Source organism: Megalops cyprinoides, chromosome 4 (genome assembly GCF_013368585.1).
Source record: "Megalops cyprinoides isolate fMegCyp1 chromosome 4, fMegCyp1.pri, whole genome shotgun sequence".
NCBI lineage: Eukaryota > Metazoa > Chordata > Actinopteri > Elopiformes > Megalopidae > Megalops > Megalops cyprinoides.
In genome coordinates this window covers 22,825,633-22,852,814 of record NC_050586.1, presented here as the reverse complement: position 1 = coordinate 22,852,814, position 27,182 = coordinate 22,825,633, and the positions used below count along the sequence as shown (strand labels likewise).

Below are 27,182 nucleotides of genomic sequence, written 5' to 3'. Positions count from 1 at the left end.
TCTCAGCTCCTCCAAGCATATTCCTAAAGGCCTAAAAAAAACATTTAAGCAAAAATATAAAACTAAGTTCAGCAAAAATATATTAAACAACCATATGACTGATTAGTGGGTGAATTATGATTTAAACCTTATCCTTTCTTGTATTGTCCATGCACAGCAAGAGAAGAACTCTACACTGACTAGCCAAGCTAATAATATCAGGAACTGACGAGTCAAACTAAAAATATACTAAATGCATAAACGGAAAACTGGGGTTGCTTTATACATTCGGTACATTCAGCTGATTGGGCTGTCAGTTTAACAGTCAGGTCAGCATTATGTGCAGACGAAATAACACAACTGGGAAATATGGAACCATAAATATCACACACTGATCCTTTTCATCTAGTTGAGGCTGAAAGGGGCTGCTTTTGACCGAAAGATACAAACACCTTATGATAAGGATCAATACAGAGATGGCAGAGACTGAAGACCCTGCAGATAGCACATCCAACAAATGCTTCATTGCAAACACACTGAATGGTGGGCACATTCTTTCTATTACTCAGCAGATATTAGTTTTTGAACCTAACTTAGACTAAGGCTTAGACATCCCCCCCCCCCCATCAGAAATGGCAGCAGTGAAATTCTAAATTTCTGAACTGGCTTTTTGCAATCCAAGCTTCAGCAAATGTAAAGACGATTAAATCCGACCGCATTATTTAGCCAGTTTAGCCTGCTAACCAGTTGTCGATTGCATCTTCCTCCTTAAGGGCAATGTGTCTCTTTACAGCAGTAGCTCCATAATCCCTAACAGTGACCACATCAAATTTGAAAAGTGATGGGCATCAACAAAATGGTGCACTCTGCTTCCAGTTCAGAACCTCTAAGGAATACATCTTGGATGACACTGACATTTCATTCAGAATGCAGTCACTTTCAGTTAACCTCCAAACTATGTGGGGTTGGGCCAGATTGACTGGCATCACAGGGGATGGATGTTTTAAAGCTTTTGACAAAATCCTACCCCTTGTACATTCAAAAACACTAAAGTTTTTCAAAAATTTTCACAATCATTTACCCTTCACCACAGAGTAGAATACTGCCCCACCCTGTTTCTACCAAATTCAACCTCTGCTTGGTGCCCCTTTCAACTAACAATGCTGACTGGAGCAATTTAGGTGCTCTCTTAGTAGTGTCCAGATTAACAACCACAGGTCCACCCTCCACCTTTAACTCCTAGAGAATGGAAATTTATGAAGTCAATTTTTCGTGAAATTTATGAAGCCATAAACACACAGGTCCTGGAGACCTCAAAAAGTAACATGGACTGTACAGATTTCACTTCAAGGAACTCGCCTCACGATCAGCAATGACTAGCAATTACAATGGAGTCGCTGTGGGTGGCTTTGACTACTGGCTCTGTCCCTTTTTTTCTGCAGGGGCCATTTTGTAGAAAGGGTCATTTCCCCCTGGCTGTTCATCTAACAGCAAAACAATGGGAGAATGAGCCAGTGTATAGCACTCTGCAGCAATATACTTTTTATTCTTCCCTCTCCCCCAGTCTCTCTCCCCACAGACCACAGTTACAAGACAATAGCCATTAAGTATTGATCACATTGTCGTGTTTAACCTCATTAATTCAAGGAAAAGGCACAATCAAAAGTTCACCTCAAATGGCTCGAAGTGAATGCTTGCACACAATGGTGGCAGGCGTGACTCACAGTTCCACTGGAGAGGCAGGGCTTTGGCGAGAACGCACTGGTGCCGTTACACTTGGGAGTGCAAGGTGGGACACAATTCATTCCCCCTGCCCTCTGTGGGCTTTTCTGAACATCCCTCTCGTCTGCTGTGTTTTCACAAGAAGTTCCTGCTTTTTGTAGCTTTTTTTTCCCCTCCATGTTGCACTGCAGTACTGTCCATGCTCAAACGCCATCAATTTCAAGCATTTGCCCTTCTCTTTAAACTTGCTCTGACATTTAAGAGCATTCATTTTCAATAAACTCAACTTAAGAATTACTACTTTAAAACTCTGCTGACCCACATTAGATACAAAAATTTTGCTTTTTTGTCCAAGTGAGACCCTTCTGACGACAGCAATATTGCTGCGAGACTTGGGTATATGAGTCACAACTGACTCTTGCAACTACTCATTCTTAGACACGGATGTATGAATTAAAATGCTCGTGCATTACATCAGCAGATGCAGTTAGCACCACTGGCACGGGTTGGGGCTGCATCCCACTTCAATAAAAGTGCAATCACAGCACGTTAGATATAAGCAAAAACTAACATTTAATGCAAGCGATGTAAGCAGACTAAACAGTATCTTTCTTTTTCACTTTTTAACACTCTTCTCCTTTATTTGGAATAGCCAGTTGTACATTAGGCCTGCCTCACAGTGACAACCGTTAATAGGAGCGCTGAAGCGAGATGATGCAATCCTCTGACACATGCAGCTAATGGCTGTTTTACACACCACAAGTCACCCACAGTACCACAATGAAGAGGGTGCTCATTGGGGGATAGGCACTACTCCGCTGATGTCATCGGAGCAACCTGTAGGCACCCGACACAGGGTGCCTGAGAACGGTGAGACAAGGAACTCCTGGCTGACAAGACCACATCCACCAAGCCAATATGTTCCGCCACTATAGGATTCCAGTCACTGCTGACAGATGACAGCGCTGGGGTCAAACCTTGGCCATAGACCTCTGCTTGCACTCGAGATGAGCACCGTGTGAACTGAGCCACTCGTGGGCCCCAAATAGTGCACTTTCTGAGTTGCTGCACCATGACTAATACGTAAGTGAGGTTTACACATCTGAATTTATGCAGCACCTACAAGGGAACAAAGGCCGATACGGCATACAGAGAATATAGATCCTTGAAGGGCTGGCTTTCTCTTCAAAGTCCCTGAAAGGGGGAGGGCGGTGGAGGAGGAGGAAGAGGAGGAGGACGAAGACCAGCTGAGATTATCCATGCAATGGCTGAAGCTGTGACCGCTAAAGATAGAACAGATTACTCTCTCACCGGCCCTCCTTCACCACAGGGCTGCTGAGATTCAGATCGGATCAAGCCCTCCAAAATTAACATTCAGCAGATGTATGCCACCCCAACTTGCTTTGTGTGTCTCTGTGCCTGCATGGGATGTGTGTGCGTGCCTCTGTAGGCTTCACGTGTGTGTTTGTGTGGACATGCATGCATTTATGCGGTGTGTCTACATGAGTTGTACACACGTGAATGTGGGTGCATTTTTGTGCATCTGTGCCAGTGTGCTTTGTGTATGCAAGTGCATGTGTGTGTGTGGATTTTGTGTGCGTGTGTGTGGATTTTGTGTGCATGTGTGTGCACAACCATGCCTGTGTGGTGTGCCTGCATGGGTTGTGTCTGTGCGTGCGTGTGTAGGCTGTTTGTGTTGGCGTGACTGTTTTCCCCTTCTACTGTAGCACGGTCGCCTTAAATGTCACTGTCTGCCTGCTTTTGATGGTGAAAACAAAAACAATGAGAGCCCAGAATAACTGCAGTGTTTCATTGCAGCGTGTTTAAGAGGGAGGCAGGGGTGACGGCGACGTTTGCAAACATAAGACGACGCACTCAGAGCGCAGAGGAGAGAGCACAACTTCTCCCCGCTGCAGACACACCTTAAAAGCCTTGGCCACAGTCAGGCTATTTTTGAAGCACAGAGAAAAACAGGAACGATCCTTCCTGCACCCCGAAAGTGGTCCCGAACGAGAGACTCGCCATTTTCACACGGCTTATTCGACACACTGTCAGTCAGATAAATGTCAATCTTGGCGCCATCAGTAAGACATGTCACTCTCCACACCAATCACGCACTAATGGCCTCTACTGGCAGAATGAGGGCACTGAGCTACTGCACTAATGGCAGAAGTCTTGGATGGAAGGAGAGAGTACACTCTCACAAAGATCCATGCATTTTCACAAAAGCAAAGAAGCAACAAAAAAGCAAAGGGGGAGATTTCCACTGTGGGTGAATTTTTGTAAGCCGAACACACTTCTGAGTAAAGGACAGAGTTAAATGAAGGTAGATTTTTCAGTCAGATATTGGTACAAGGGGAGACTTCTCTCTTGTCTCTTGCCTCTGCTCCACCTTCCCAAACTTCCTCACTGAGCCCCAACCCCTGTCCCTCTTACCCGAGTTGGTCCACCAGGTCCCAGAGGACGTTGGGTGTGGGGACGAGGGGGGAGCCGTCGTAGAGGACCACCGAAGCCCCCACCGCCAGGGAGGAGATCAGCCAGTTCCACATCATCCATCCCGTCTGGGGGGGTGAGACACAAACCAAGACAACAGTCAGGACACCCTAAAGGTCACCCCCTCCCACCAGCAACAAAGATATGCTCTTACTACCACCCTGGTGCATTATCGGTCTGTCATCAGAATGTGAGTCTGTGCTGTGACTGGTTCCTGATGTAGCCCTGTTTTCTTTCTCGCAGCCCCATTTTTAAGGGAAAGAATGAGGCCATCTTCAGTTTACCACCTGTGTTATTTATTTACAAGAAACCCCCTAGACAAATCACAAAGTGTTTTTTTTCCCGCCGTAAGTTTGGTATATTGAGAACAATGACTACCACTCAGTTTGGATTTTGTGCAAGTTATTTTGCCGTTTTAACAGCCCAGTAAAACACATGTCAGGAAAAGGCATTTTAAACAACTGACATCTGTTGGAAGAGCTGACAGGAGGGAACCATGCAGGCTGCCACAGAGCTGTGGAGGACAGAGCACAGGGGGCATTACCGTGGTGTAGTAGATGATTACATCACTGCTGGTCATGTTGCCATGAAGAATGTGTTCCTTCAGGTGCTGAACCAGAGTGCCCTGCAGTTGGACAGAGATGCAAAGAGAGGGAGGGGAAAAGGAAAGACAGAAAGGGATACCAGCTTTCATTAGCTACAACAGAAGATGGGGTACATGTCAAAGTAAGTGGCATCTGGCTCATCCCTGTCTCTAGCAGCTGCTTTCAAGATAGTTAAAACAGGTGGTGTCCGGTGGTCCTCTAATGAACTCTCTAAATGCATGAGGCCTGTTGTGTCACCATGAGGAGCACTACTTTCACATAATGTCAGCAAATGCCTTAAATTGGAATGGACATCCACACTGTTGCTAACCATATTGACAGCTGAGCTGACCCTTGTATTGCCAATGTTGTGCCTCAAATATTGGTTTTGATATTACTTGATTTTTTACAGGGAAGCATTTCCATCTGGAGAGACAGAAGTGCCACTTCAGTCCCACTTGTTTAGGTAGCAGAGCTGAGGTCTTCATTTCACGGCCCTTGTCTGGGCCTGTGGTCTGGGTCTGAGTTTCAACACTCAAAGTCTTTGTCTGAATGCAGGTCTTAATGTGTGGTCAAGGACAACACTGTAGTCTATTTTCAGCATGCTCAAGATGACAATTACCTCCTTCTAGTCTAGTATTACCTCCCACTAGTCTGCCACCACAGTGAATTCACAGCTCATAAGCGTCTTTCAGCTGCGTGTAACTTTGGAGTGGTTCTAATGCAACAAAGGACAACAATCAGTTGGGAGCCATCTGGAAATGTCGAAGGCAGCCATTGTGAAATTCATTTGAAAACTTTGGAGAGAACTTAGCAAACAAGAAATGGAGAACAACTTGACAAGTCTGCCCAACACCTAGCTGATCAGTCCAATCTCCCACTTATTTTTCACTTCTCAGTGGCCTTATAGGCATTAGGAAGCCTAGCACATGTGGCTAGCCTGTGATACTTTACTACACACTCAGCCACACTCACTCATGAGATGGTATCACTAGCTGGTCTGCACACTCAGCTGGATCCATTTGATTCAAATTCAGCTTGATTTGCTCACGTTTATTATGCCAAGTAGCTAACTGTCAAGGAATTGCGAGACCTACATTACCAAATTGATCGAACATACATTTTCCAGTCCACCTAGCCAGTCAGTTAGCACAGATCCATTTTATAAGTTAGTTGGCAAATGCAGGGAAGGAAAGAAGTGGTTTCCTTTTCATAATAATTTTGCTTAAGATAAACAGCATGTTGACTAAATTTGGGAGGAAAAATTATATTGTTTGTCCTCATAATTTATGTTTAATTGACATTTGAGGAAAAGTTGAAGGAAAAAAGTATACAATTTTTAGTGGTGACATGAGTATGTGCAAGAAACATGAAAACATATTTTGATTTTTTACCATTTCACCTCATTTTGCTGCCTATTATTGATTAAAGTGGATGGTTTTGGTCTGGGTCTGGATCTCAAGCAGCCTGGTCTTGATCTGGGTCTGAGTGTTGGGGGTTCTAGTCCTGGTTTGGGTATGGGTCTTGGGCCATCTGGTAATGACTTCAGTATTTGTAAGTGGTGTGAAAGTGAGATATAAGTGACCTCCCAGCTGGATCAATGTGCACTCCTTAGAGCAAGCAACAGGGCAGCTAGTGAGGCTGACATCTGCCCGGTTGCATGGCGTGCTGCAACTCTGCAAACCTCAGAGGCCCCAACTCGATCACAAAGAAAGAGACAGTAACACCTGTGCATCCCACATTACACATGTGTAGTGTTGACTTCAACCGAACACAGAGAAAAGCAGGGTGAGGCTCTGTGTTGCTACCCTTCTGGTCCAGAGAAATATGTATGGCACATTTGGGCTGCTTTGCCAGCCACCTGCTAACGCTGATCACATCATAGGCCCCCGGCAGCTGTGAAAGACGGCACCCCCTGCAGGCCTTTGACCTAGCACTCAGTGAACCTTCAGCACGGCGGCCAGAACCCACCCAGCGAAACAGGTCGGCGGTGCCAGGGTTGTCTGGGCTTGGCAGTAGGGTCAGATAGCCTTGTCTATGGGGAAGGTCAGATGAGGCAAGACTGCTCTCTGTAGTGTCCTGGCCAAAAGCCCATGGCAGAGACTTGCCCTACCATAACCCTCAGCAACCCATCATACACACCCATGTGCTCTCAGCCATATCCTATCATAGCACCCATGTGCTCTGGGTGTGTGCGTGCGCGTGCATATCACCTCATCTCACCTTCTATGCTTTCCAAAGTACTTTCTGTCTATTGAGCTCCATCATCTATCATTATTACATATTATAACTGCAGCATTTTCACGGCAGCAAATTATACTTGAATACGATTTGGCTTGCATGGTACAAAATTTACTGAAGTGTGGGACATATGGAACTGATTCTAACTCCCACTCTTGTGGCACAAATGGGGATGTGTTATGAAATGTCATGCGAAAAGCCACTGACATCTGACCCCAGGTCAGCCAGATACACACCTCCACCAGCTTATAACCAAATGAAGGCAGGTTGGCAAATGGGAGAGACTGAATTATTCAGGACAGCGTGTTTGGGGAGAGCTGAGACCGCCACTGCTGATAAATACACTCCCCCAACCGTTAGGGCTCTCCATCTCGGGCGGTGACAGGGCCAACCTTTATGAGGTTCTACATCACACCGAGGAGCGGCGCGACACGGCGCTGTTTCAGCGCGCTCCTGTGGGCTCGTAAATCTGCTGCGCGAGTCCACTCCCAAGGCGTTTTCCTGGGGGATAAAAGACGAGCAGCCAAATACAGATACTAAACCTACACAGACAACGTGTGGTATTATTAGCTCTGATACTAATGCTAGCAAAATGATGCAACAATGTGTGAGCTCTGATTCTGACACTCATGCTAAAATTAAGGAAGACTGTTTGCCATGTGGCTAACATTAACATTAACAGTATACTGCTTTGAACAAACTGTTTGAGAAATAAAATATGATACCCTTACTAACACTTTTGCAGTATTTAATCCTTTACATCTTGTTGTATCTTCTGTGTTCTATGTCCCCCTGTGCTTTGAAAGCCGCCATTGACAATAAAAATGATACTAAGTTTATGCAAAAGAAAACTCTCTGTGAATTTGCCTTAAACTGGTGGAGCGGTTGCTGATGCATGGGCAGCTCTGATGCGGAAGTCAGGGCCCATGCTTCGCCTCTCTGAGGATCTGCAGTCCATCCTCATTCTACACACTGTGCGGCAGCTTGCAGGTGGGCCAGCATATGGAGGAGCAGGAGGCAGGGTCCGCACCAGGTCTCCCTTCCTCTCTCCAGCTCGACCAGGAGGTGCATAACAGAACAAGGCCCTCTGTGGTTCTCAGGTCAGCCGGTCAGGCCCATCACCAAGGGGGGGGAACGCCAGCATGCGGCTGGGATCTAGCGCTGTATCTAGAATCTAGCAGTGTAACCACAGCACCTACCTTTACCAACCCCCACCAAAGTTTCATTTAAATGAAATCAGATAGGATGAATATCAACACACAGGCGACCAACATTAGTAGGAACAAATAATTATCATTTGAGCATGTAAGGGGGAAAGTTCTCATGTGCATGACCCCTCATTACAGAAAAAAAACAGCACTTTTCAACAATGCTGTCCCATAACATGTCAAAAGTAAAACACAACAAAACTTCACCTATAACAAGGTACTCAGTATGTAAGGATGCTGCAAGAAATCACACTGGCTCAAATTGGTTCCACTCCGATGAGTGCGTTTTGTGTCCATGCCGTATCAGCATGTTGCTACCTATAACTGACAGCATATAGTGGGTATATAGTGGGTTTGTTAGTGCAGGCAGATAATTAGCAGATGAGGGCGCAGACATGAAGTCCGTGCAGAGCAGCACCCATTGACTTTGTTGAAAGCCCCGTCTGCCCAGTCTGACTAGGTCTGAAAGTGCCTAACGAGCTGCCTCATATTTGCTTTGCACGCTATCATTAAGCAAATAGTTTAATTGCTGGCGCATGCATCAGTGAATCCACTGTGTTTGTACAATCATAATTATTCAACTAGGGAAACTATGTTTAATGCTACGCTGTGAGCAGACAAGCCAAGCCAAAGAAAGTGAGGCAGGCGAAACTGTCTCACAAACTCCAGCCCATAAAGCTTACAGAAACAAAAACAACTATTTATTGCAAACAGTTGTTTATGCTTTTCTGGTTTTGATTCAGCGCCATTGTGCAAGATAAATGTCTGTCACATTCACAGCTTGGTGCACCTGTATTTGAGACTGTGTCTCTTCTCGAACTCCACTGAGACATAAAAAATGGGCTAACTCTCTTTGCGGTGGCTTGATGCTGCCACCTAGTGGACTCTATGGCAAAAGGCAGCTCATCTGAGCCAGAGCAAACGGAGACGCTGAAACAGGCAGGAAGGAGGCATCAGACCGGAAAGGTGGCCCTCTCGTGCTCCGTCGGGAGCCGCCGTGCCACGGACGCTGCAATGTTTCCCGCTTGTCTTGCAGGTCTGTCTGCGCAGTGCCGCCACGCCGTCAGCAAGGGACCCCGGCTGTCATTCCCACAGAAACGGGGAGGTCGCATGCCTTTTGTGGGTCGGCTTTCATGCAGGGCCGACAGCAGCCACGGCGCCTGCATCTCAGTGCAGATGGCACGCAGTCAAATGAGTGGCGTTCCGCGGGTCCAGGCAGAGCACAGTGTGGCTGCACTCAAAAGATACCCGTCGAGGACAACCAGCTCCTTTCCCTCCTCCTTCCTCTAGATTCACGGCTGGGTTTTTAAGGGGGCAAGAGGCCCACCATATGTCACACTCAAGATAACAACAACATTCCCCTCTGGCCTTGCTAGTAAGAACTGAGCCTATTTATATGTATTACAGCATGATGTCACTTTCTGTAAAATTCTCAGTAACTTGATGGGACATTTCTGAAAGATGCAGTTTGGGACCATAATGTACACCTCACTGTTACTGAGGACAGAGACACAATCAGACAAGAAAATGAATATTCAGCTAACCTCAGTGAGACATTAACACATGCACATAAATGGTCAAAAGTGAACTGTAGTCACGAAACGAGCAGATCTACGGTAGATTGACACTGCTGGCAGATTCCAGGACTTTTTAGGGTCATGATATAGTCTGGATCTACAACGGATGCTGAAAATTGAATTCTCACTGAGGGTGTGATCGCACACTGAAATCAGGTGCAGTGACTGTATGAATCTGACATGTATTTGTAATAGCCTTACAGGAAGCGAGCTCTTGGCTTCTACTCAGTACGGTCAACTAAACCACAAGTTCATTCCCTGACTACCTGCAAATTTCTTCTGACTAAATTTCCACCTCCGTTTGGATGCCTGCATGTCTCATAAATAAAACATTTGTTTTTAGAAAAATAAATAAAATGAGCTGCAATTACTATAATAAAGCTGAGAGGAGGCCAAATAGGGCTTTAAAAATTATTCATTACAACCAGGGCTATCTTTGTAAACAACATCAGTAGTTAACTGAATACATGGAGTCTAAATTACAAGCCTTATTCTCCACTGAAAATGACAAACATAGCTTAAGGCAGTGAGATTTCTCTTTGGTTTTCAAAAACAACCTCACACTTCTCTGTAAGCCACTGCCTTATACCATGACCAACATAACGTGTTGTTTCTTAATGTGTTGCAAACAGTTACTCAGCACACAATACCTTACACACTGAATATATTACTGTAGCGCAAAACTGAATCCTTATGCTGGTCACCCAGTGGGCATGCTAGGTTATGTTCCAGTTGGCTGCAATTAAATAGATTTGTTTCAGCTTTAAGGGGCTTTAATTGAGCTTTAATGTAACACTAATCTGGATTTGACTTCAATTTCACTTAATAATTATCTGCTGTAAGCCCTTTAAGGGAAAAAGCATATGTGCATGTCCGCGTTTCCACTTGATGTCAACAATGTAAATGTATTGTTAAATGTACTTATCATGCGTGTCACTCTGGATAAGAGCATCTCCTAAGTGACAAAATGTAAATGTAAATGCAAAAAACAAAAATGCAGGTATTTCTGAACATTGTTTCCTCTTTGAACAAAACATTAATATTGGCTTAATCCCAAGGTAATTAAATAGTTAATTACTTCAAATTAGTCAGCTAAGAATGGCAAACTAGAATGCAATGCTGAATTCATATGGCTAATACATATTAACACAATAAATAATAAAAATAAAAATAAAATAATAAAAATAAAAAGTCAGACGATAGAGTTCTAGTCCAGATACAACTATAAACCTGTACCACTGTATTCTTAAAACGCAGGTGTAGCCTGTATATCTGTTACTTCATGCAGTTTGTTTTGGAGGGGACATTCACCATCAAATGTCAGTATGTATTTTATGAACGAGGTACTCAGGACTATTGCATTCTTTATCAAAGGGTCCCATTCTCCTCCTCTGAATATGAGAGGTGCACTTACCCCCGCAGAGTGCACCATGCACTTAGGGGCGCCCGTGGTCCCAGATGAGTACATGATGAAGAGGGGGTGAGAGAAGGGCAGCTGCTCAAACTCCAGCTGGGGGTCCTGGTCCCCCTCCTTCCCCATGGCCAGGAAGTCCTCGAGGAACACGCTAGCGAGGAGAGAGCGAAACGTCCACGTCACGTCCATCGGTTTTGCTGCTTGCATCACACATTCAGGAAGCCACTCGCGATTGCTGGGGTTTTACTAGGAGCAGTGTGGGTGATGGAAATGCGCATAATAAAAAGAGTCAAATCCAATATTTTACACCACAGCCCCCGGGAGCCCAGTCACCTTCTCAATGCTCCACATCACTTTCCATCAAAATAAAAAATCTTATTGTTGTTCCAGTTGTAATAAGTAAAAGGTACAGGCATTGAAATTGCCCTTTGCATAAAACAAAGGTGAGAGGATCAACTGCACAATATTACATTTATTTACATTTATTCATTTAGCAGACGCTTTTATCCAAAGCGACTTACATAGGTTACAGTTATTTACAATGTCATCCATTTATACAGCTGGATATTTACTGAGGCAAGTGTGGGTTAAGTACCTTGCCCAAGGGTACAGCAGCAGTGTCCCAGCGGGGATCGAACCGGCAACCTTTCGGTTACGAGTCCTGCTCCTTAACCACTATGCTACACTGCCGCACTGTTTATGACTGCACTTTCAAAATGGAACGTGCCATGCACATCCAGCATGATACGTCACATCCAATTTATCTGTGGAGCTGCAAAACTTGCTTTCACTGTTTGTCATGCTGTGGATTAAACTAGTTCATACCATTTCTGATCATTTCAGTTCACTAATACAATTAAACCTATTACAAGCGATCTCAACTCATCCAATACAGGGCCAATTCAAATTTTAATTTAATTTAATTTTTTTAATTTTAATTTAAAAAACAGAATATAAGCAATTGCAGGGGAAATAAAAACAGTATCACCTCATCAAATGTAAGGACTACAGCTAAGCTTTCAATCACCCACGATAAGCTTAGTGTGCCTGATAATCAGATTATAATAAATACGCAAGTCAGAAAAATAAATCAGGCAGCCAGGTGCCGGGCACGTGGTACATATTTCGCTGTGTGGAGGCCAATGACAGGGACACCTGACCCCTTCCGGGCGCCCACCTGTTTGGGATTCTGGAGAGGTCCGTCTCTTCCCTGGAGCGGACGTACGGAATCACCACCACCTTCTTCAGATCGGGCAGCCCTGAGGGGGAGGAACGGAACCAACCAGCATGTCACTTAAAACAGCCTTTGCGGTGTGACAGAGAGGCCACATGGCGTGGCGTGGAGGCCACTGAGGCCACTAAGTCTTGGACAAACGCATTGCCTAAGGAGCAGTTTAAAAGAAAACCAGAACCGGACTCTGCTGTTACATCTCCTGCATCCTGAATTCTGCGCTTTCCCATTGCTACATGAGGTTTCTATCAGAATCACTGATAACATACACAATACATATTATGTTACACAATTTTAATTAAAAAAGGCCCAAAAACAAGCCCCTTAAAAATGTCTCACTTACAGAAATCAAATGGTTGTGGTCCAATGTAGCTCTTAACAGTGCAAGAATTCTGAGTAAGGCTGGCAGCAATGGAGGAAGGCTCATAACCCAAAGGATTCCAGTTTGACTTCCATAAAGGGGTTTCCCATTGTACCCTGGGGCAAGGTACTCAGCCCGTTTTGCGTTAGTAAATATCTAGCTCTTCAAATGCATGGCATGTATGTAACCACGCACATTTCTCTGGATAAGAGCGCCTGCCAGGCCACTGTAATATGATGTGACGGCCAGTCCTCACCTTTCACCACACTCGTCAGTTTTTCCATGTGGTCATGCTGCTTGCCATTGTAGATCACCGCCGCCACAGAGAAGATGAGTTTGGGCTGGATCTGGGAAAAGCGGTCCAACACTCCCTGCAGCAGAGATGAGAAATGTCACACAACCACATCACATAAAAGTGTGTACACATGCGCACACAAACACTCAAGCAGCATAGTAGGTACACTCATTATGTGCTTTAAACATGCACATGTGCATACACACACATATACAAACACATTACATCTACACATCATATGCAGTCCAGAAACTACCCACATACATAAACATAAGTCCTCGTTCGTTATGTTATGAAATGCAATTGCCCATTACTGTAAAATGTTTAGTGGTGCGATATCCTAATCAACCACCAGAGGGCAGTGAAGTCACACAGCTGGGCACTGCAGCTTTTTATGTAATCTTCCTGACAAGCTGAGCAGCACTCTACTCAGGCAGAGGTTTTTAACAATGCCAGTTGCCCTATTTACGGAAGCATACATCTTGCCGGAGGGCCTCTTTGGTCTAGATACGTTTCTATGACCGGTCAAGTGCTACTACTATTACACTGTGAGATTCCGCTCTTAGTGTGGCAGGTCAAATCACTCCAGTTCCATTCACATAGTATCATCTTCATTTCAATAGCAAAGCTGAGGAATCCTTGAGAAAAAAAGTGTTCAAATTCAGAAAAAAAATGTTCAGTTCAAATCCAGACATGTTCTTTGCGGGAACTTAATGGCAGTTCCTCATCTGATGTCACCCTGAGTGGGACCAACATGGGTGTATCATACCGCAAAGGCAACACACCCATGATGACCCCCTTCTGTAACCTCAAAGCTTTTTACACCAAATCCAGCCAGAGCAGACTGTCCATCATCTGTTCCGATGAGTTATGTGTCTTCTGACATTTACATTTATTTATTTAGCAGACGCTTTTATCCAAAGCGACGTACAAAAGTGCATACAGTAAGTACAGTGACAGTACAGGGACGGGATGTGTACAGTTCCACAATGAGACAGTAGTTCTCAGCTGAGAGCAAAGTCTGTTTGAGGATGCAGTACTAGCTAATTTATACAACTACAGGGTATAGGGCAACTAACAACATGCAAATTCAAAACAGCACGGGGGGGACATTGTGTGACATTGTGTGATAGGTCAGTCCAGACAGGGTCTGAAGATATGTGTGTCTTGGTTCCACCACAGGGGAGTGATGGTGGAGAAACGTCGTTGCCTTGCAGAGCCAGAACCTCCCGCTCTGTCTGTGCGGAAAGGTTCTTCCACCTTTCCTTTCCAGGTCTAAAAATTGCATTCAGCTACAACTCCAGTCGATCCTCCCACTGTGCACGCAGTGTCAGGTACACAACAGAGGGGGTCACGTTAGTGCATTGGTAACACACAGGTTTGACACTTACGTTGACGCCAAAGTCAGGAGAGGTGGAGCTCCAGATAGCCCCGATGCTGGCCGCTGCAAGCATGGCCTCTACAGCATGGATCCCATTGGGCAGGTATCCTGAGACAGAGACATATGCTGGTTACGCCTCTCACATGCACACATTTACAAGAAAAATGCACCTGTGCCGTGCCAATAAAACACCATGGACTGGGATGAAAAGCAGAGGAACAGAAAGGGAGAGACAATATGAAAGAGAGAGAGAGAGAGAGAGATGGAGAACAGACAGTCAGGAATACAGCAGAGGCTGTAAGACAGAGGCAAAGGAAAAGATAAAGAGGCAGAGAGAAAGAGACAGAGGGAGAGAGAAACAGAGAAAGGTGGTCGACTCTGTTAGCTTCAAATGAAAATGTATTTGCATGTCCACTAAGGTATACTCTACAAAGCAGCTTTATGGGTGCATTTTAGTCCTAAAAACAAATCCTGGACCAGAATCACAATTTTACAATAAAATCACAATAAAATTGTGATTCTGGACCAGAATCACAATTTTATATGTAATATGTAAGGTTAATTTTCTTGATGAAGGTTCCAGCAGAGGGAGTTTGAAATTAAGAACTCCAGATACAGGAGGCATGATGATCTGCCTCTAGAGCCTAAAACTTTCACAGATTACGCAGTTCACCAGAGTGTGGGTACGTGACAAGAGTCCACAACCAACATGCTGACCACACAGCAAAGTTATCAAAAGGATGTTTAAAGACTACAGTCAACAAAATACATGCTGTACATAGGATTGCATCAATCAAACATATTAATCATGAATCAGGCTGATTAACCAGCTGAAACGCAAGCATTTTCTCAAACTGTAAAACCAAAACTAGCATTTTTCAATTGAATTTTGCTCAACAAAACATCATTCAGACTAATATGTAACTATCATGCTATACGAATGTTACATGGATATGTAAATACGTAACTCCATTTTAAAGTGAGAGGGCAACACTAATACTGGTTCAAGCAGAAGCCAGCACACATCCTATTGGGGGGAAAAAAAAAACATGCAAAAGAATGTGACAGAATGCTGAGGATAGAATAACACCCAGTGTCTCAGATGCAACCAGTAAACTATGAAGTATCAGAATAACATGCATACCACACAGAACCAGCATTGCAAAACCGCTGAACAGAAGTGAATCAACAAATGGGAGGATGAGTCATTCTATCGAAAGAAAAATGCAGGAACTAAAAGGATAAAAATCGATTGATAGCCCTACTTGTTACCTCCTCTCAGATTAGCTTCACGCTTGGACTTACGCATGGGGTGGATGCCAAAACGTTTGACACACAGGGGCCATAAAGAAGGAGAGCAATTAAAGGCAGTGCGTCATATCTGGGAGGGTACGACATTGCAGGGCTGGATTTATGGGGTGAAAACGGCAGCGACGTGAAATGGAAGTGTCTGCGGCACTTAAAGGAATCATCATTAGGCTCTATGACACCCAGCCCCAATGTTCGAAGCTGTCATCTCTAAAGGGGTCATAAAAGACTACCGCTGAGGATACAGCAGCACTGCTAATAGCATTCTCACTCCTTACTGACCACTGGCACATACAGTACCAGTCAGAAGTTTGGACACACCTACTCATAGAAGAGTTTTTCTTTATTTTTACTGTTTTCAACATTTTAGAATAATAGTAAATACATCAAAACTATGAAATAACACAAATGGAATTGTGCAGTGACCAAAAAAATGTTAAACAAATCGAAACTCTTATATTTTAGATTCATCAAAGTAGCCAAAAAATGTTTTTTTGGGAAAGAAATTCATACATAGGCATCAACTTCACTATTTATACTTGTCTATAAAATAAATTTCAAGCATTTAAGTATAAGTCTTTAGACCTTGAATGCATGTTTCCCATTATCAGGTGTGTCCCAACTTTTGACTAGTACTGCACAGCTCTGCCTGTTACCATGGACCCCAGTAGCACTTAGCTGGGGCTACAGGGACTGCCATGTGGGAGAGAGGCTTTAAATGCACTTTATTAGGGAAATATTGTACATAAGGCCTACTTCATAATCTTCATGTTTACTCTTGCTTACATCTTTACTCTTCATGTTATTTTTTTCTTGCATATTAATCATGCTAAATTATTATTCATTTTAGGCATCATTTTTATGTACTGTCATTGGCATATATTTTAATGCTATTTATTTATTTATTTATTTATTTATTTATTCCTTTTAATTTAAGCATTACAGAAAAAAATGACAGACTTCGACAGACAGACATGGACAGACACACATGTATACTTGTCTGTTTTTAAAAGATTAAATAAAACAATACGTTTAAAAGCCAGCACTTATGTAAGCTATTCATTTCACTGAGCGAGAAATGAACACCAGAGTTCGACGGACGTGGCACTGCAATGAGAGCTCGGTGGTGCTCACTTCGCAGCATTTCTCCACTCTGAGGGCAACGTGGTCAAAGGGGTCCATTTCTGAGCCAGCGTTATGTTTCAGGCTCATGGCTGGACCTGGTCAGCCAGGTGTCCTCCCGGCCTAGCCCTGGGTCAGACCGGAGAGCGGACCTGGCATCTCCTCCCGCCTCACTGAGCAGCGCAGCGGCACAAGCGGCACCTCTCCCCCCGAGGCTCGGCCTGCCGGCTCAGAGAGGCCGGCGGTGAGCCGGGGATCGGGTAATCTGATAACCGGTTCAGAAACACAGACAGGGATTAAACATTCATCAGGTTGGCTGGCTTTAGCGCGGGAGCCAAAACTGCATGGCCACAGGGCCAGAGTATCACCACTAAGCAACTCTCTCCCGAAAAGGGACCAGGCAAACGAATAACAAAGAGCTTGCTACTTATGGCCCTGGTCATGAAACAAAACCAAGAGGTGGGGAAGAGCAAAAATTGGGTGGGCAAGGTTTTTACAAACCTGCTGCAGAACTACGAGGTATATAGGGAGCAAAAATAAACCAACTCTGTGTTCACAACTCCAGGGCAAACACACGCCTTCCACAGCATACAAGCAAGCATACACACAAGAGGGATTACTCTGGACTGCTCTACATCCTGTTGCTAGTTCCTCATTGGCTGTGAGCCCTGTGTTGAAGTATCCCAGTACAGACAGATTAGCTATCTACTCAGGCTGAATTGTGTTTGCTTTTAGTTTCTTTGAAATTAGATCTACGCCCTCAATGCCACAGAGTTGTAACAAAAATGCATTGATGGAGCCAAGCAGAAAAGCACTGATTTTCTGCAAACAGCCTGAGCCGCACCACAGCAGTCTCAAGTCTCATTTCATTCACAAATTACTCACTGTAGGTGAAAGAGGTCACAATGTAAGAGAAACTCTATATGATATGCAATGTTATTATAGTCTACTCCCACGTTCACACAATTAATCAGGAATCAGGCCTTCCAAGAACTGAAAACACTTTAACTGTAAAAAGGCAAAGACAACAGTGTAATACTTATCTATTAAAACCATTAATGGTGAAAAAACTAAAAGAATTTTATTCACAAAGTGTAGATCTAGGCATGGTACGCACATTGAGCCTAATGACACTGTGTTACATATCGAACAGCTCAATGCCTTGATGAACATCTTTGCAAAAAAAAGAAACAGATAAGTCAGAAAAACAACTGTCAGAAAAAAATAAAGCTAGTTAACTCCTAATTCTGGGACAATAGAATGTTACATTTAATGTTACATTAATTTTCTATGGGCATTAACAATCTACAGTACAGCAGCGTGACATTTCATACCAACTTAGACACTAGTGCAGACAACACAGCAGCACACCCACCTTAATCTTTATCAGACTTCTGGCTGCATACAGAAGTGGGCGCCGGCCCACCTTTATATGTATAGCTATTTTTGGCTATAATATGCCATGACATGACAAAGTGACATGACAAAGTCTTCAACTGGCAGTGTTGTCAAATTGACCTTAGATCCTATCATTGACTAATATATGACTGCAATAAACCATAACCGATGGCATCAAGTAACTGCTGCTGTATGTAGGGTAAGAAATGACGTGACTTCACTGTAAACAATACCAAGTTGCTGGTGTCTTCTCACACAATCAATGACTTAAAGTGGAATTCCAACTGAAAGCACTAACCAGTCCCTTCATGTGACACACATAAGGTAACGCAATAATCTATTAAGTAGAATGACTGGTCACACTGAATTGAACTGGAATGACTGATTAGTGATTGCCTTGGTAACGTATTTGTATGTGACTACCTTTAAAGCCTACCCTCTCCTCTGCTTTTTATCTTTGTGTTCTCTGGTAACTGACATGGCACTGCAGACGAAAACAGGCCTACCGCCAGCCATAAATCTGTTTCGAACATAAAATGTAAAATTGATTTGTGTCTGAAACCGCGCACTGCCTTCAACCAACAGGCCTATTAATAAAAGAATATATACTGTTGTCGCCAGTCACTTTAACCGGCTAAGCCAAGGGACTCGGGTATTGACTTTTTCCAATCACAGCAATAACAGAAGCAGGCCACACAGCAAGCAGCTAGAAGAACATCCATTTACAGCTAGTGTACTGGAGGTGTGTCGTCTCTTTAACACTGCAGCGGAAATCAGTGTCTCACCGTCCTCCCCAGAGTGGAGAAAAGGAACATGGAAATGACCTGCTGCCATAAAGGTCTGTCACACTTTCTTCCTGTGCTGAGTGATAACTGGAGCATGACGTGTCAGAGGTGCGGGTGAGTCACCTGAGAGGGCATCAGTGGGTGCTGTCATCCAAGCTGCTTTACTGTTCTACATGTTCTGTACATGTATATGACTGGACTTTGCTCAGGTTGTTTTCCATATAAGCATCCCACTCCCTCTCAACCTCAGCTGAGGAGGGGTGAGTGTTCTGCAGTGTCTGTGCATTGCCCAGCTGGGCGCCTCACATGGGCAGAAGTTGAGGCAAGTCAACCCCCCTCGCTGTAAAGCATTCTGAGAGCCTCAAAATGCACCATGTAATTGGAATAGTCATTAACATTCCATAATGTTGATGACAACAATACCAGGCACTTTGTTAAAGTCTAGAACAGCGGCGTTCAACCTGGACTACAAACCAACGACCCTCAGGTCCAAAGCGTCAGGCGAAACTCACATGGTGCTGAGCCATCTGGTAAAACGCCTAATGGTGAAGCCTTGGGCCATGCTGAAGATTGTAAAGGGCACTATGGGAGAGACAGGAACAGGATGTCCTCCAAATTCATTTTCCCATGGGGAGGGGAGAGGACCGCAGTGTGTTACCACTAAATTCCTGCTTTGCACCCAATACAGTCCTATTCTCTAACATGTAAAAATTCTAAAAACAGTGGTTCACAACAGCATAGCATCTACACCAATTTAGAGCAGTTTGTTTTCACCTTGATACACATTTGGAGCCTGGTCCTCTAGGGTTAAACTCCCTGCTCTATGGAATCAATCTTCTCAAAAAGCATATGGCATTGGATGCATCCGTACCATTGCTCATGTCATCAGCAAACAGGCAGTATATTCTTCACAGCAGCACGGTGGCAGAGGGGCAAGGCCACACTGTACAAACACCTCAGCATTCCACAAAAACATACACCAGAGCAAAAATACAAACCCTCCCTTGTTCAGATGTAGTAGTGTGACGCTTTCAAAGGGAGCGGAAATAGGTTTGATGACACGGGTGGTAACAGCACTAAAAGATTATTTGAAAGATTATTTGCCTGTTTAGCAATGTGGCTTCCTGCCATTTAATTTTACACCATTTTTAAGAATTACCGTGGCAGTTTCATGCAAGTAAAATTGGGGCAAAAACTTTCATTGTAGTTTTTAAAGACGGCATCTGTTCTATAAATGATTATGAACCTTTGATGTGAGTGTGTGGCAAGTACAATGTGTGCTCACTCAACAGGCTCAAGTGCATTTAACCCCCATGTGTGAATCCCACTGCCCTCTAAACCTGCACTCTTTCTCCACCCACTTGCTGGTCTGATGCTTCCGCCGAGATTAAACTCTGACCCACAACCACTAATTGACTCAGCTTGTCACAGATAGAGTGCAATCCCTCCATGCACACAGCAGCTTTGTGGCAGAGGAACTGGGTGACACACATCCCTGTACATATGGTGAAGGAGGCCTGTTCCCTTCAGCCTGGGACCAACCCTGACCACAGGGCCACTGCAGCCTGCAGATACCCATTGTTAACCAGCCATCCAATTGGATTTCTCCTGAATCACAGGGAGTGTCAATGTTCTGAAATGAACCAAGAGGCATGCTTCTTGGGTCCCTCAAAGACTAAGGCTAAGGAGCCCTGTTCAGCAGTTTCAGCCCCCTGTTAAAAGCCTCACTGTTTTATCAGTTGCATGGCTCTTCGAGGCTGTGCTACGTTATTATGTAACACAATGCGGTCATTTTCCACTTTCACTCAGGAGAGTTTTTGTCAGGTATGAAAAGCTGGACCAAGCTAGACTGGGTGGTTGACTGGAATTTTGCATTTCAATCCCAGTAGAAAATTGCAAATGAAAGGGTTCTGTTCTACTGCTGTAGCAAAGCAGCTTGTGTGCTGCGCAATCCTGCTGCCAAGAGCTCTAGATGCACTCTGTAACCCCCACTACCAACCCCCCCCCCTCAAGTTCAGTTTAGGCCCCTACTACCCTCTTTCTACCATGACCAGCAGCCAAAAACACACAGACATTCAGTCTGTAGCACCCCCCCCCTCCCTACACACACACACACAAATGGCCAATCACACGCCAGAGCCTCCAGGCAATCAAAGGACCCAGGCTGGCCAGCTGGTTCCCATACCCATAAAGAGTGAAAAACCATACGCCTGCAATAGCAGCACCACCGTTCCAACTCTATCCATCCCCGCCAGCCTCACCAGCTTGGCCAGCCCAGCCAGCCCCGCCCCATTCCCCCCTACATCTGATTTACAGGCAAGGGCCATCCGCATCCACTCTCCTTGATTAAGTTCCTGAGAGATCGGTAAGAACAGGACGACTGTTCCCTGGAGACGTCAGTTGTCTACGTACTTATATGACCCCCCCACTCCTCCCCTCACGTTGGAGGACCTTGTATATGTACACATCATCCAATTTCCTCCATACCAAAGTCATTTATGGGGGTGGAATCTAGACATGCGGCAATTACTCACCCAACGCAGCAGTCCACTCATGGCTGCGCTCCAGAGATGAATTTTTTACATTAAGCAAATGAAAGTTAAGTAACGGGCTAATGGATTGAATGGCAACAATGTCAGCTCTGCTCCAGGGTTGCTCTGCATGCTGGTCCTCCACAGAAGGGATGCTAGAAAAGCTAGAGACTAATTCATAAATTCAGAGGCATAAGTACACAGGAAATACAATTTCTGGTCTACTCAGGGGATTCATCTGTGAAGCCCACCCTGTGCTGAATGTCATCACTGTGGCACATGTACATATACATGTTTATAACCTGTCACTGGTTAGGACTTCAGCTTTGAGAAGAGGAAGGCTTTGGCAAATTTCTACTGACAAACTTACTGACATGGATTGAGAAATACTGGATGAACTACAAGTAAAACTAAAAAAATGTTAACAGTGTTGACTCCAGCATTGACAGCTGAGCATTTTTCCAAACTTACCACTACATGTAAAAGAGCACCACTTATACAAGAGATTATACATGGACTTTAATAGGACCCTGTGAGTATTGGTTCTGTGGTTTATAATATAATATAATTTAACATAATAGGCATATACATTGGAACACAAGATAAAGTACAGCTGACATTTATGTACAAAGCAATTACACATATTAAAACTCCTCTGGTAAGGAGCAGCTGCTAGAATGAGTTTGTGTCCTGGCCTGCAGGACTGCCATACATTCAGCGTTTTGTGGCAGCAGTAGCATTCCAAAGGGGAAAAAAAAGAGGAGGCACGGCCCTCTCTGCCAATCACAAAGCAGGTCTGGCACATTGGGAGTGGCTCAGCCTATCACTGCAGAGGAGGCCTGACACATTGACACTGAGGCCAGAGGGGGGTGAAACAGGAGGCCTGTCAAAAGATGGAGCAAAATATTTTAACGGGATCCTACGAGGGCCATGACAAAGCTGAGATGCAGGGCACATTGCGCAAGGATGCCAGACCTTCCTGCTGCAGCCGGCCAAGCCTTGCTCCCCCAAAGAGGCTAACCCGGAGACAAAATCTACACCTTGTGTTTGGTCTTCGACTAAACATAGACTCCATATCACTGTGACCCTGAATAAGGTCAGACTACATGAATATGGCTATCAACTCCTAGCTGTATTATCTCATCCCTTCTTCCTTTCCCCTGAGGGTCCAGAACCCTCACGGCTTCATGCTTTCAGGGTCTTGGTTTTGCTCCAAATAAAGTCAAATGAGATCTGCAACAGACGTGAAGACCAGTCGCAAGGAGAAACATCCATTCGCTCTCATCATCCACCACACTGTACACCACAGCTCCCACTTTAGGACTACGGCATCTGCATGCTTTTGCTCCATTCAATCGCATGACTTGTCTAATATTTGTTCTCACTTAACTAATTTTGCTTCCCAGTGTTGCCAGTCTATAGAGTCATGGAAAACAATCCCACGTTGTGTCCCTTCTGGACCAGAGTTGAGAACTGCTGTGCACACCACACCAAATCTTCAGTGCAAACGACGAACAAGACTCTTGTGGACAGTTTACTTCCCTGTAATCATTAGGGGTTTGACTTTATCTATTCATACTGATGCCCATTATAGGTGTTTCCAGCTTTATTCCTCTGCATTCAGCTAAACACAACAGCCACCTTTGTAGGAGGAATACCTGTTTTGGTGGCAAACCTCAACTTGACAATGTAACATTATTTGGGCTTGTTTTTCAATAGTAGAAAGTGATAGTAAGGTCTTCTGTTTCTTGCATTACTTAAGTGGAACCTGATATCAATGTCTCTTTGACAGAACATTACGATATATGTTGTCAGTCCCGACTGTTTTCGAAACACTACACCTTGCCTCCTCAAAACCTATTTCTAGCAGAAAAATTACAGGCATTCTCAGGGCGCTGTCACTTATGATGACACACATAAATAACAGGACAGCCTGATGCTCTTAAATCATGCAAAGGAGCAATGCAAAGATACACACACATGCACACACACACATGCACACACTCTGGAGGGATGGATGACGCTGTGGCAGAGCTGTCACTATAGGGGTGCAGTTCTTCCAAGCACTGAAAACTGACAGAAGTAACTGACTAACTCATTTGATCTCTTCATCAAATATTCCTTAAGTGAAAAATCAGAATAAGGAAGTATCGCCCTACGTTGAAAGCAGTGCTGAAGTGTATGGGTGTGGCTGAAACCTGTCGAACTTGCACCCTTCCCAGGATCAGGACGGAGTGCTTGCAGTGCCTGAAACTACAGCAACGGCCAGCCATCAGAGGCGCTAGGTTTGCCCATCCACGGTGTGAAAACCTCCCTCCCATTCCCACTCCCATGTGCCAGTCAAGGCGGCAGGCAACTCACCCACGACTCTGTCCCCGGTGCGGATGCCCATCTTTCTCATGGCGGCCGCAAAGAGCGCCACATCGCGGCGCAGCTCGCCAAACGTCACCTTGGTGATCTCGTCTTTGGCTTCGGCTGTAGGACGAGAGAGCACAGCATCAGAAAGTCTGTTGGCATGCTGTATTTGCTGCCTGGTTCCCCACTGGTGATCCTCCACCTGCCACAGACCCTCCGAGTCAAAACTCACTGAGCGAACCTGTCAATTCTTGTGCAAGTTTAATGTCGTGCTGGAAGCACCAGTAGCACTGTAAAATTCGTATGATGCTATTAATACAGTTTGACGATTCTACTTTTCAGTGAATAAAACAGCCCTCCTCCCATCCTGCTCATCCTGATCAACCGAGCAAGAGGCGCTCTAGACAAACATCATGCTGCTTTGCAAGACGCGGCGTCAGTGAAGAGAAGGCACTGACATTCCCACAGTCTGCACCAGAGAACAAATAGCCTTCCTTTTAAACTGATGCTCTTTTGCTTTATCTTTGCTGAGAGAAAAACGACAGCAACGGGGTAGTACAAGGACTATCCATTAGGATTCGAAAGAGCGGTGCAGACACCTCCTGACGTCAGACGGCCAAATCAAATTAGCCTTAGGAATATCAGATTTAATTCAAGGTCAGCCAAAAATACAAGCTGAGTGATACGCATCTCCGGAAACATTGACAGATATTGATTTATTTTCCTGAATATCTGAATTATCATTTCTGGGTACTACAAGGAATGGAATTAGCTGTACATTGGTCTGAGACAGTAATTCTCCAAAGCTGTTTGCCCAGGGAAATGTTAAGTTCTAATGATGAAATAACTTTGCCCCCTTTTCTTGGACTAAGTTCCAGGCGGCCCTTTCATTCCAGTTCACCAGCAGCATACCTGGAATTTGGATCCCTTTCAACAGTTCTAAACAGAGGATACAGACGTGCTTTGCCACTGATAAAAATAGCTCACATCAAGAGACAGGAATAGAGCTGACTTATCAGGGCCGATCACCGATGATTCACTGAACAAACCTCTTACCTGGAAAGTAATAGTAAAATCAAGCTGGTGCTTTCAATTTTTATTATGTCTTTTAGCCAAGGACTACAGGAATGAGGAGGTGTCTCCCCACTTCCCCAAACAATTTGAGTAATGCCCAATGACAAGGCAAAGATGACCTTTGGTGAAACAAGTTCATCATGTTTGGGAAATCAAGGAAGAAATCCTTTTCTCTTAGTTCAGGGCAATCTTTTCAACAGCATCATAACTGACTGTACTTACTAGCTGCATAGAGCGCAACTTTGTCCTGGTCTTTATGTTTGAGAAGGTTCTCAGCATAGTTCAAGCGGCTGCCGTTGAACCACTCTGGTACATCTGATATTCTCTTTGACACATCAACCACCTGCAAAATTGGAAAGGCATACATTCAAACAGATGAAAACTGATGCTGACAATGTGTGATTATAATGAAGTACTCTGGGAAGACCCACAATCCTAGATAGAGAGAGAATTCATCTTAACAAAAATGTCATCATAGAATACATACTCATAATTACGGTGATGAATATTCAAGAGCAGTATCTAAGAGGGAAACCCACCTCTTCATACATCTTAGAGCTGACCACTCCACAGTACCGCCACACTTCAGCCCAGAATTCTGGGTAACTTTCAACTGACCACTGGTATAGGTCATTGTAATTAGCTGCAGAGATATTGCACAAGAAAATCATAACAAGAAATTACTGAAAATCATTTAACACTTGCCTTTCACCTATCATTGTTTGAGCAACTGACTATGGTCACATCAATCAAATACAATTAATTGAACAAAATCACAGCAATGTCCATTAAGTTTATTTCTTATGAATAACCCTAGATAGCAACTCACACATGTAAGCACACAGAATAAGTAAGTAACTATAAGTCAGCAAAATATGTAAGAAATAATAAGTAACTTCAGTTACTTTTTTATATATAATACTTTCCAATTAAACCTAATTAGCTGGCCACTATAGGCCTCACACTGAAGCACTTATCCATGTTTTACCTTTACTGGATTTTCATATTATTAATGAGATCAGACAAAACAAAGACGGCATGTCACAAAATGAAAACATGCAAATTGTTCTCCAAGGTTGGTGGATTGGTGATGTTTTGCTTGAAAAAAAAAAGCATCCTGCATTAGCTAACTACAACAACCCTGCAAATGTCGCAGCATTGAGTTTATTTGCCTGGGCCCATTTTAAATGTCATGGACAGCTTTGCATTTCACATTCTTGCTGGCTGTCAGCTGGCTGTAAAGACTGCATATGCTGGGGGAATATAAAATCTTTTAAACTGTAGTTTTTTTCTTTTGACAAAGGGATGGTAGGTGGTTACGTGTACCACTGCACATAGCTGCTTAGCTAGCTAACTATAGGGGAGGCAGCTGAGGGCATGAAGGAAGACGCGAAGCAGACGATGCTGTAATCCTCGGGGACTAATCACTTAGGTTCGGCGACAACAGCAAATGCCTGTGTTCTCAACAAACTTTAAAATATACCTATTGCCCATACTAAAGCAAGACAAGCTGTAGATTTCCGAGCTAGCCACGTAGCAAGGTAGCTAGCTGGGTATCAATACATTTATCAATATGAAGCTATTGTTAGCAACATGCAAAACGACATTCCATTAAAAAGTAAGACAGTATGCTAGCCAGTTGCATGTGGCCATCTCTGTCCCATTCTCCCGGGACTGGTTACTCACCCAAATTAAGTCCGAAGTCTCGGTTTACCTGCGCCCTGAATCTATCCATCTGTGTATTTTTCTTGGAGTCCGGGTACCACAATACCTTTGACTCCATGATTTCTTCACTCACTGCTTCTGTGTCTTTCGACATTGCAGACCCTTATATACAACGCGTCTTAGGCTTTTATGTACCCGCCGGACTTCTAAATGCCAGGCAACTTCACTGTTCCATTTAGTGTCACTCGACTTCCTACAGCCTAGGAATAAACTGTGAGGTAGTCTCCTCCCACAACGACGCAGCCGTGCCGCACTCACCCTCCCAGAACATCCCCTAATGCAACAAGTATCCTTCCTCACCACAATATAGAGCGTCTGTTCACGCAGCCCGACGTTTGTTCTAATCTTTCTAATCAAACGGCTGCTAATCAACAGAAAATGATTGGCATCCAGTAATA

General features: G+C 44.2%; 1 protein-coding gene across 1 annotated transcript in view; it reads right to left on the bottom strand.

The window, feature by feature from the left end:
* Positions 1-26,982, bottom strand: part of aacs (acetoacetyl-CoA synthetase) — a 42,874-nt gene extending 15,892 nt beyond the window's left edge. The window contains exons 1-10 of the mRNA XM_036527410.1: positions 26,746-26,982; positions 25,599-25,702; positions 25,282-25,402; positions 23,992-24,105; positions 14,497-14,594; positions 13,067-13,181; positions 12,396-12,477; positions 11,219-11,369; positions 4,739-4,819; positions 4,138-4,262 (exon numbers count right to left, since the gene is read on the bottom strand). Of these exons, the coding sequence (XP_036383303.1) occupies positions 4,138-4,262; positions 4,739-4,819; positions 11,219-11,369; positions 12,396-12,477; positions 13,067-13,181; positions 14,497-14,594; positions 23,992-24,105; positions 25,282-25,402; positions 25,599-25,702; positions 26,746-26,878 (1,124 nt within the window). The 5' untranslated portion in view covers positions 26,879-26,982. The remainder of the gene's footprint in view (positions 1-4,137; positions 4,263-4,738; positions 4,820-11,218; positions 11,370-12,395; positions 12,478-13,066; positions 13,182-14,496; positions 14,595-23,991; positions 24,106-25,281; positions 25,403-25,598; positions 25,703-26,745) is intronic.
* Between the last annotated feature and the right edge of the window lie 200 nt (positions 26,983-27,182).